Source organism: Phyllobates terribilis, unplaced genomic scaffold (genome assembly GCF_046119375.1).
Source record: "Phyllobates terribilis strain yellow unplaced genomic scaffold, ASM4611937v1 Scaffold_11__3_contigs__length_659146591, whole genome shotgun sequence".
NCBI lineage: Eukaryota > Metazoa > Chordata > Amphibia > Anura > Dendrobatidae > Phyllobates > Phyllobates terribilis.
Genome location: NW_027362771.1, coordinates 82,426,530 through 82,438,583, shown reverse-complemented (window position 1 = coordinate 82,438,583; position 12,054 = coordinate 82,426,530). Strand labels below are relative to the sequence as shown.

The 12,054-nt window shown below is 45.4% G+C and overlaps 1 protein-coding gene across 1 annotated transcript in view; it reads right to left on the bottom strand.

The window, feature by feature from the left end:
* NEURL1B (neuralized E3 ubiquitin protein ligase 1B) overlaps positions 1 to 7,471 on the bottom strand; it is a 57,641-nt gene extending 50,170 nt beyond the window's left edge. The window contains exon 1 of the mRNA XM_073651311.1: positions 7,198 to 7,471. Within this exon, the coding sequence (XP_073507412.1) occupies positions 7,198 to 7,228 (31 nt within the window). The 5' untranslated portion in view covers positions 7,229 to 7,471. The remainder of the gene's footprint in view (positions 1 to 7,197) is intronic.
* Positions 7,472 to 12,054: the final 4,583 nt, after the last annotated feature.

Below are 12,054 nucleotides of genomic sequence, written 5' to 3'. Positions count from 1 at the left end.
AAAATTAAGGGCAATCAATCAGGACTCCCGATTCAGGACAGTATACATGTCTGACATACATCTCCTGGTATATAGGTTACACAGAGGCCTCCATTGGATGGCATACAATGACAAGTACACTATACTTTTTTTTTTTTTTTTACTGGATACCATTTCATGGAACATCAGTCTTCTACATCAATCCACACCTTCAATATATTGTTCCGACATAGGCGCCCAAAGAGCTAATGTAGACCAGGGCCTCTTTGGGTATGTGCACACTGAGCGTTCCAAATCCTCTTCAAAAATGCTAAAGTTTCTGCTCAGTTTCAGCTCCAAAAACTCAGCAAAAAGAATCAGTGTGCACATAGCCTTTAGTTATGCTAAAGGTGCACCTACAGAGATTGAGGGGCTGGAAACACATGATGAATTTCCTTGCAATATTCTCCACATTAGACAATAAAGGGCTTGGCCACACGATCTTCAACAGTTGATGGAGAAGTATGTGACCAGACCTGTCCATCAGCCTCCGCCAAGTGAAAAGCAGCTTTCCTATGTGCAACGTTTGTCTATTGGAAGAGCCATTTTAGGAGACCTGTGCAGTGTGTGAGAAGTGCTGCGCTAATAAGAGCCATATAATACTCCTATACTACTTAGAGATGCCTCTTCATGAATCAAGAGAGAGTGTCGGATGATGATGATCCTAGTAAGATCTGAGGGGTAGCGAACGCTGCCGCTCGCCATGGATCTGACGAGAGGTGGTAGCGGCACCCCCATCCCCCCCCCCCAGATCCGCCCATTTTGTCGGAGCTGGGAGAAACTGGAATGAAAGCTTTGATGAACTGGGCCCAATATATTAAATAAAAAAAAATAATAAAAAAAAAAGATCCAACAACAAATCAATTTTACGATATAGATATGTATGTGTGTATGTATATATAGTACAGACCAAAAGTTTGGACACACCTCATTTAAAGATTTTTCTGTATTTTCTTGACTATGGAAATTGTACATTCACACTGAAAGCATCAAAACTATGAATTAACTCATGTGGAATTATATACTTAACAAAAAAGTGTGAAACAACTGAAAATATGTCTTATATTCTAGGTTCTTCAAAGTAGCCACCTTTTGCTTTGATGACTGCTTTGCACACTCTTGGCATTCTCTTGATGAGCTTCAAGAGGTAGTCACCGGAAATGGTCTTCCAACAATCTTGAAGGAGTTCCCAGAGATGCTTAGCACTTGTTGGCCCTTTTGCCTTCACTCTGCGGTCCAGCTCACCTCAAACCATCTCGATTGGGTTCAGGTCTGGTGACTGTGGAGGCCAGGTCATCTTGCGCAGCTCCCCATCACTCTCCTTCTTGGTCAAATAGCCGTTACACAGCCTGGAGGTGTGTTTGGGGTCATTGTCCTGTTGAAAAATAAATGATGGTCCAACTAAACGCAAACCGGATGGAATAGCATGCCGCTGCAAGATGCTGTGGTAGCCATGCTGGTTCAGTATGCCTTCAATTTTGAATAAATCCCCAACAGTGTCACCAGCAAAGCACCCCCACACCATCACACCTCCTCCTCCATGCTTCACGGTGGGAACCAGGCATGTAGAGTCCATCTGTTCACCTTTTCTGCGTCGCACAAAGACACGGTGGTTGGAACCAAAGATCTCAAATTTGGACTCATCAGACCAAAGCACAGATTTCCACTGGTCTAATGTCCATTCCTTGTGTTCTTTAGCCCAAACAAGTCTATTCTGCTTGTTGCCTGTCTTAGCAGTGGTTTCCTAGCAGCTATTTTACCATGAAGGCCTGCTGCACAAAGTCTCCTCTTAACAGTTGTTGAAGAGATGTGTCTGCTGCTAGTACTCTGTGTGGCATTGACCTGGTCTCTAATCTGAGCTGCTGTTAACCTGCGATTTCTGAGGCGGGTGACTTGGATAAACTTATCCTCAGAAGCAGAGGTGACTCTTGGTCTTCCTTTCCTGGGGCGGTCCTCATGTGAGCCAGTTTCTTTGTAACGCTTGATGGTTTTTGCAACTGCACTTGGGGACACTTTCAAAGTTTGCCCAATTTTTCAGACTGACTGACCTTCATTTCTTAAAGTAATGATGGCCACTCGTTTTTCTTTACTTAGCTGCTTTTTTCTTGCCATCATACAAATTCTAACAGTCTATTCAGTAGGACTATCAGCTGTGTATCCACCAGACTTCTGCACAACACAACTGATGGTCCCAACCCCAATTATAAGGCAAGAAATCCCACTTATTAAACCTGATAGGGCACACCTGTGAAGTGAAAACCATTTCCGGTGACTACCTCTTGAAGCTCATCAAGAGAATGCCAAGAGTGTGCAAAGCAGTCATCAAAGCAAAAGGTGGCTACTTTGAAGAGCCTAGAATATAAGACATATTTTCAGTTGTTTCACACTTTTTTGTTAAGTATATAATTCCACATGTGGTAATTCATAGTTTTGATGCCTTCAGTGTGAATGTACAATTTTCATAGTCATGAAAATACATAAAAATCTTTAAATGAGAAGGTGTGTCCAAACTTTTGGTCTGTACTGTATATATAGGTAAGGTTTCGTTCAGATGTCAGTTGTTGACGTATGTGATCTGTGTTTTACACTTCTAGAACAAGTAACCATTATAGTTTATGGAGCTGTTTACATGTCCGCGTACGTTTGTGGATTGTGTGTCCACAAAAAAAGATTATTGCGAGATAAGTTTTTGATCAGTCACGGATAAAAATCACGAGAAGTCTATAGGGCCTTTTTTACCATTGTAATGGGAATGAGAAGTTTTTTACTGCATACAAGGAAATCACAGATGGTATAAACTGACACACTGACCGAACACTGCTGAAAAGCAGGTCCAAAACACAGATAAAAAAACAGTCACATATAAGGAAAAAAGTTTTTTTTTTTTTTCATTGTACCAATGCATTTAAAATGCAAAAAAAAGTGAGTTCTTAATAGGTTCTGATTAGAAATGTTCTAGCGTTTTGCTTCTACAGCGCAGATGCTAACCAATGCATCACCATGGTAACAGACAACACACACCTGTGTAGTCTAATCCTGCGGTCGTACTTTCTTCCATCAACCTCCTGCTTCTCGGGAGCATACTGAATGTAAGCAAGCATAAAGATAACAGATGGAAGACAGTATGACTGCAGGATCAGTTTATACCAGATTTCTTGTTTGTTATGTGTTACCATGGAGATGCATAAGTCTGCATAGGGCTGTAGAGCCAAAACGACAGATTTCATTCAATACTGCAATGTTGCTTCATTTTAGATATATTACACAATAAATTGGTTCAGAAGGTGGATATAGCTTTTGATATGCATATCCGCGTCCATTCATTACATGAATATAGGTGAACATGTCTAATAAGTGTGGATCACGACACGGCTGCTGACTTCCCAAAATCTGTGCAATAGGGGGCAGCATTTCCCACAGTCCACTCATTTTGTATTAAACTTAATAAAAAAAATAAAGATAATTATATTAGAAATGCACTAAAGTAATAATCAATGAAATGTAATGAACCCAATAATAACAATTAATTAATAATAATATCTTACAGCTAAGCTGAATAATAAGGAATTGTCAAAGGCTGCAAGGACACAGGAAGATAGCATTAACCCACTAATTACAGTGTGTACCTTCTAAAGCCAACAGCTTTCAGGTGCCATAGCACAGCAGCTAGCATTTATCTAGGGGCCAGCTGACAGCTCACAATACCAATGTACGGAGACCATCTGCCGGGGGGCTCTTATTGTCCTGATGCTGTGAGTCTTCGTACTGAAAGATGATTCTTCATTAAAGGACAAGAAGACAAACTCTTCTGGCCAGGTCTATTCTACACATATCAGGCATCACAACATGACGTAGATAGAAGGGATACTAATAAGTAATCAAAAATAACAAAGTAAAAAAAAAAATCAAAAATAATAAATATAATATATAACAGCAGTAAAGAAAAAACTAACATTTATGTTCTGAGACTAGGGGTAGGATCTAACCCAATGCTTATTCCGACCCTGGTGGACTATTAAGGCTATGTTCATAAGTTGTGTTTTTGCTGCGGTTTTTTTCTGCAGGCAAAACCTGATCTCTTGGCAGTAAAGAAACTGCTTATAAAAAGCAGTTTTTTGCTGCGTTTTTCAGGATCCAAAAGTTCAGCTTTGCTTCCACCATAGATGCATGAACAATGAGAGGTGCTAGGTCGCAAATGCAAGATATATGAGAAACCATAAAACCATTTTGGAAAAAAGGGCAATTTGTTCAAATTATTTAGTGGAAAAAGATTTTTATATCTAAAAAAATAGTGATCATTCCGAACAAAAAAATTCAAGAGTTCATGAAAAAATACACAATTACAAACGTAACTGTGGGGGGAGGTGAAATGGTCAGGAATAGTTTACCTAAGACATTGGCAGAGCATTGAGTTTGTAGGACACTGTTTACTGTCATACTTTGGTGGGCAATTGAGTAGGTCAGGTACAGTTCATTTCCACACCTTGGTGGGCCACAGGAATTGTTCAATTTCACACCTTGGTCAGACAATAGTTTACTTTACACATATCACTAATCTAATGAAATTGTACTAATCCTAACTGCCATTTCAGGTGAGGAGACAAACATTATGGTTTAAACTTGGGAAAAATCACAAAAATAAATGTGTTTCACATACCGCTGTACATGCTTTTTTTTTTCACTAACGCAGCAAAACCTGATACCTGCGTTTTTTGCTGCGTTTTCGCACTTGTTTTCTATGGATGAAAAAATGCTGCAAAAACGCCGAAAGAAGTGACATGCTGCAGTTTTCCAATTCAGTCAGGAAAAAAAATACTGTGTGTGTGCATGAGATTTCTGAAATCTCATAGTTTTTGCTGGTACTGCAAAACACAGCTTAAAATTTGCATAAAAAAACGCAATAATGCAACGTGTGAACATAGCCTAAGGGGGCACAAAGAAAGCATGCAAGAAGTCAATCACAAGCTGTAGAAACTATATACTAGACCTGTGTTTATTGCAAAAGGCAAAGTGGCAACTGGTTTCTATAGATCTTCTAGTCTGGAGGCAAGTGCCCTGATTTCAGCGGCTCAGCTGTTTTGTGCCTTTGTGCAACATGTGCACTAGAGTTGGACAATGCCAGCAGCGTTTTTGTGGCATCTGTCGCCTCTTATAGGGGCCCATGTCTAATCCTTCCAAGAGGAATAATGGCTTGTGTCAGAATGCCAACTTTTCACAGAGGCTTAACCCTACTTTATACACAGCCCATGCCCTGTGCACGATCTACTGTAAGACTGCATTATCTGATTCCCAAGCGCTGGCCACTGCTTTATTCACCCTTCCTCAATCGTGATATTACGCAGACTTCCTTAACAATGGGCTCTAAACTAACAAATGGTTAAGACCGTTCTGTCATGATGTCTGTATCCGAGACCGCTAATCTTTCTAATCCCTAGTTACACAACCGTATGTGAAATATGCCACTTTATTACATGGTATCACAGCCTCTATATATAGAGTCCGGGGAGATCTTCCCACAAAATAACAACAGTGCAAGCGGCAGTGGCATGTGAAAGGGCAAAGACGGGCACAGATCTAGAGCGGGCAGAAAGGAGAATGGAGCAGAACACAATTATACAGACAAGGTAATGTGGCCGGAGGGTGACATGGAAATCGCCCAGCTTTGTAATGTAACTGCATAGAAAAAAAAATGCATTGCATTTTCTAGTTGTAAACAGAGCAACTTTCTCCCCCACTTATAACTGGCATTGCCCATCACTGCTGATATCTTATATTAAAGTCCCCGTGTAGCCCCAGCTGTAAAGGGGTTGTACCAAGTTTGGAAGTTATTCCCTATCCATAATATGGGTGATATCTGGAGGGCTGAACGCTGGGACCCCCACTGATCCCAAGAACTGGTACCCTGAGCAGTCGCGTGTGAATGGTGGTCGATCAGATGCACCTCCACTCTATTCATTCTTATGGGAGTGTAGAAAACCAGACGAGTACAGCGTTATATGCAATAACACGGCGTTAATATCCTCTAAATACCGGAGGTGATGACCACCCTCCTTAAAGACAATACCCCTTATATTGCAGGTAATGACCACCCTTCTTATAGACACACACAATACCCCATATATAACAGTCAATGCCCTCCTTTATACAGTATCCCCTATACTGGAGGTAATGCCCTCCTTATATACATAATACCCTCCTTAAATACAATACCCCCTAATTAACAGGTAATGCCCTCCTTATATACAATACCTCCTATATTGGAGGCAATGCCCGTCCCTGTACACAATACCCCCAATACTGGAGGCAATGCCCGTCCCTCTATATAATGCCCCCAATACTGGAGGCAATGCCCGTCCCTGTATACAATACCCTCGATATTGGAGGCAATGCCCGTCCCTGTATACAATGCCCCCTATATTGGAGGTAATGCCCGCCCTCTATATAATACCCCCTATATAACAGGTAATGCCCTCCTTATATACACAATGCCCCCTATATTGGAGGTAATGCCCGCCCTCTATATAATACCCCCCTTATATACAATACCCCCTACATTGCAAGTAATGCCCACCCTCTATATAATACCCCTTATATAACAGGTAATGACTGTCCCTGTATACAATTCCCCCTATATTGGAGGTAATGCCCTCCTTATATATAATACCCCCTATATTGCAGGTAATGACTGTCCCTGTATACAATACCCCCTATATTGGAGGTAATGCCCTCCTTATATATAATACCCCCTATATTGCAGGTAATGACTGTCCCTGTATAGAATCCCCCCTATATTGGAGGTAGCGCCCCCCTCCGGCCCTTGGTACAGGGCCCCTGACGCCCACACTGCCCCCGCAGCTCCGGGCACTGTATATGGAGGCAGCTGTGCCCTGTAGGCAGCGGGCTGGCATTATGTGGCACAGGTAGGTGTGTTATTGCCCAAAGTACAAATTCAAAGCAAGCACCTGGACCGCGTCCGACCAATGGCTCCACAGGTTACACCCCGGAGCCGTTACAGAGCGGACACTGACAATGCAGGCTGCCATGCCGGGCACACAGGTGGGCACTACTCCATGCACCGTGTGCCAGCATCACAGATCAGGGAGATGGCACAGCCGCTAAAATCCAAACAATCCCTTGTGCTCGGTGTCCGGAGCGCGCGGAGATGCCAGACCGCCTCACCTGGCAAGGTCTTGTGCGCCGTGTTCCCCATGGCAGAAGGTGCAGAGCTGGTAGCGGAGGGACGATGTCACTGAGCCCTGTCCCGGGCAGTGAAGGTCCATTTAACCCCTTGCTCCCGGGATTACAGTTCCTCCGTGTGCTGATGCCCGGTGTGTGGCGGCTCCTCCGCACCCTCCCTCCGTGCAGAGCTACAGCCCGAAACGAGTGACTGCATCCAGAGCCGCCACCGCTCCAACGCCGGGGGCGGGGCCGCCCGACACCACGCCCACCAGGCCTGTCAGCTGTAGAGAAGAGGCGCAACTGGGGGCAGCGTGTCACTGACTATAGGGGAGCAGAGTGTCACTGACTATAGGGGAGCAGAGTGTCACTGACTATAGGGGAGCCAGTGTGTCCATGACTACAGGGGGAGCAGCGTGTCACTGACTACAGGGGGAGCAGAATGTCACTGACTATAGGGGGCCAGCATGTCACAGATTACAGGGGGAGCAGAGTGTTACTGACTACAGGGGGGGCAGAGTGTTACTGACTACAGGGGGAGCAGAGTATCACTGACTATAGGGGAGCCAGTGTGTCCATGACTAAAGGGGGAGCAGAATGTCACGGGCTACATGGGTGGCAGAGTGTCTCTGACTATAGGGGGGCAGCATGTCACTGATTACAGGGGGGCAGCGTGTCACTGTCTACAGAGGGAGCAAAGTGTCACTGACTACAGGGGGAGCGGAGTATCACTGACTATAGGGGGCAGCGTGTCACTGACTACAGGGGGAGCAGAGTGTCACTGATTACAGGGGGAGCAGAGTGTCACTGACTACATGGGTGGCAGTGTGTCACTGATTACACGGGGAGCAGAGTGTCACTGACTACAGGGGGCAGCTTGTCACTGACTACAGGGGGAGCAGAGTGTCATTGATTACAGGGGGAGCAGAGTGTCACTGACTATAGGGGAGCCAGTGTGTCCATGACTACAGGGGGAGCAGAATGTCACGGGCTACATGGGTGTCCGTGTGTCACTGACTATAGGGGGGCAGCATGTCACTGATTACAGGGGGAGCAGAGTGTCACTGACTATAGGGGGCAGCGTATCACTGACTACAGGGGGAGCAGAGTGTCACTGATTACAGGGGTGGTAGTGTGACACCCCAGGGGTCTGGTTACCACAGTAATAGAAATATTACGTCTGAGAGCAAGTGGGAGGTTTCTCTGGTCAGGAGCCCTTAAGCATGCAACACTTCCTGCCCAGACCTGGGAGGGGAGGAATCTGCCCTTATAAACTGGGTCTGGAGCGGGATTAGTCAGACAGAGCCTGGAGACAGTTCCAGACACAGGGAGAGTTACAGCAGGAGCTCTGTAGGAGCAGGAGCTGAGTGCCAGGGACTGGAAGCAGATATATTGCTCATTCTGGCTGAAGAATCTAATTACCGGACAACGGAGTCCGAGGCTGTGGGAACCTCTAAGTCCAGCAGCAGAACCCAGCCGGCAGGGGATTCCAGGTCCCTTGGCCATAGAAGCCCGGAGGCTCAGTCACAAGGAAGGGACCAGCACCGCCATCGAGGAGCGGAGGCTATCAGAAGGCCCCAAGTCACCAGCCATACGGGTGAGTACCACACGGTATACTCAGGGACGTGGGCTACTTCCACTCGCTTACAGCAAGGTAGCCAGGAAGAGTGCAGATAGACGGGGAGGCCTACAACTCCACCTGGCCAGGGGAACTCCTGCTTGCTCGCAGACTAACCAGGCCCCTTATGCTAGCCAGTACTCCCGGGAGGGTCTGCCTTAATATCAAGAGTAAAGACCACGAACTGCACTGCAAAGACTCTGAGTCGTTCCTGCTTTCTCACAGCATACAGCACTACTAGTACTGGGACGCCCGTGCACCATCACTCCCATCATCCACATTCCCTGCCCTGAGGCCATACTCTTCCCGTGGGGAGTTATCCCATCTTTTGCTGCGCACACCACACCAGCCTCAGCAGACTGCCTCGCAGCGGCGGTACACCCTGACCACAATCCACGGGTGGCGTAGTCGGACAATTAACCTAAAACCCATAAAAGACTGCCACTGGTTTGACCACCCTGAGCCACGGGACCGGGTCGCCGCCACGGAGACTACAACCCCCAGAGACCCGGCTCCGGGTAACCCACACACGTCCACAATCGGCCCAGGGGGTGCGTCAGTAGCGTGTTACTGATTACAGGGGGGCAGTGTGTCACTGACTACAGGGGGAGCAGAGTGTCACTGACTATAGGGGAGCCAGTGTGTCCATGACTACAGGGGGAGCAGAATGTCACGGACTACATAGGTGGCAGTGTGTCACTGATTACAGGGGGAGCAGAGTGTCACTGACTATAGGGGACAGCGTGTCACTGACTACAGGGGGAGCAGAGTGTCACTGATTACAGGGGTGGTAGTGTGTTACTGATTACAGGGGGGCAGTGTGTCACTGACAACAGGGGGAGCAGAGTGTCACTGACTACAGGGGTGGCAGTGTGTCACTGACTATAGGGGGGCAGCATGTCACTGATTGCAGGGGGGCAGTGTGTCCATGACTACAGGGGGAGCAGAGTGTCACTGACTACAAGGGGGCAGTGTGTCCATGATTACAGGGGGAGCAGCTTGTCAGTGACTACAGGGAAGGCAGTGTGTCCATGACTACAGGGGGAGGCAGTGTGTCCATGACTACAGGGGGAGCAGTGTGTCCATGACTACAGGGGGAGCAGCTTGTCAGTGACTACAGGGGGGCAGCGTGTCACTGACTACTTCAATTACCTGATCACAGCAGGAGATCATAAAGCAACCGGGGTCAGGTGAAGTGCTAGCTCTTGGTCAATATGAGGGTGACACATCCCTTCTTAAGAGATGGTTTTATGGATTTTGGTCCCATTTTACTATTGCATCCATTTTCTTTGTGTAGGAACTTAGAGAAGTACTCTCATCTACAGTCATGGCTGAAAGTGTTGGCACCCTTGATATTGTTCCAGAAAATGAAGTTTTTCTCCCTGAAAATTATTGTAATTACACGTTTTGTTATACACATGTTTATTTCCTTTGTGTGTATCGGAACAACACAAAAAAAAACAGAGAAAAAAAATGCAAATTGGAAATAATTTCACACAAAACTCCAAAAATCGGCCAGACAAAATTATTGGCACCTTTCCAAAATTGTGAGTAAAAAACTTTATTTCAAAGATGTGATGCTCGTTCAAACTCACCTGTGGCAAGTAACAGGTGTGGGCAATATGAAAATCACACCTGAAACCAGCTAAAAAGGGAGAAGATAACTCAATCTTTGCTTTTTGTGTGCCACACTAAGCATGGAGAACAGAAATAGAAGAGAACTGTCTGAGGACTTGAGAACCAAAATTGTTGAAAAATATGAAGTCTCAAGGTTACAAGTCAATCTCCAGAGATCTTGATGGTCCTTTGTCCACAGTGCACAACATAATCAAGAAGTTTATGGCCCATGGCAGTGTAGCGTCCCTGGATGTGGACGGCAAAGTAAAATTGATGAAAGGTTGCAATGCAGTTTCAGCGTGAACTATCCATTGTCATTTGAATGAAATTAAATGCTATGGCAGGAGGACCCCACTGCTGACACAGTGACATAAAAAAGCTAGACTGCAGTTTGCCAAATGTACGTGAGTAAGCCAAAATCTTTCTGGGTAAGCATCTTGAGGACAGAGGAGATCAAGATAGAGCTTTCTGGTAAAGCACTACATTCTACTGTTTACCGAAAACAGAATGAGGTTTACAAAGAAAAGAACACAGAACCTACAGTCAAATATGGTGGAGGTTCAAAGATGTTTTGGTGTTGTCTTGTTGCCTCTGGCACTGGGTGCCTTGACTGTGTGCAAGGCATCATGAAATCTGAAGATTACTAAAGGATTTTGAGTCACTATGCAGTGCCCAGTGTCAGAAAGCTGGGTTTGCGTCCTAGATCATGGGTCTTCCAGCAGGACAATGACCCCAAACATACTTTAAGAAGCACCCAGAAATGGATGGAAACAAAGTGCTGGAAAGTTCTGAAGTGGCCAGCAATGAGTCTGGATCTAAATCATATTGAACACCTGGGTAGAGATCTTAAAATTGCTGTTGGGAGAAGGCACCCTTCAAATATGAGAGATCTGGAGCAGTTTTCAAAAGAAGAGTGGTCCAAAATTCTAGAGAGGTTGAGAGGTGTAAGAAGCTTGTAGATGCTAATAGGAAGCGATTGATTGCAGTTATTTATTCCAAAGGGTGAGGAGCCAAATATTAAGCTGAGGGTGCCAACAATTTTATTCGGCTCATTTTTGGGTTTTTGTGTGAAATTATGTCCAATTTGACTTTTTTTCTGGTTTTTTTTTTTTGTGTTTTTCCAGTACACACAAAGGAAATAAACGTGTAATTGCAATAATTTTCTAGGAGAAATACTTCATTTCTGGAACAATTTCAAGGGTGCCAATATTTTCGGCTAAGACTGTATTACATTTCTCAGTACACCATATAACAGTAAAAAGGAAATGGACTAGAACAAGCTTAAGCGGCCTACAGCAAGAGCTGCCCACCAGGAATCTGCCCAATTGCACGGCCCTGTAGTGCATGCAGGGATTGCGGGTTCATCCGGGACCTGGACTTTAGGGAGCCCAAAAGGTTTCTTTAGCTTTTATGAAAAGACTAGATGGTGGCCCGATTCTAACGTATCGGGTATTCTAGCATATGTATGCGGCCGACCGGGCGCAATCAGCAGAGCGTTGTTTAAATTTGGCGCCAATATTGCTGATTAGTCGTGACCGCCGCCAATCAGCAAAGCGGTGTTTAAATTTGGCGGCAATATCGCTGATTGGTCGCGGCCGGCGCCCGCAACCAATCAGCGAACCGTG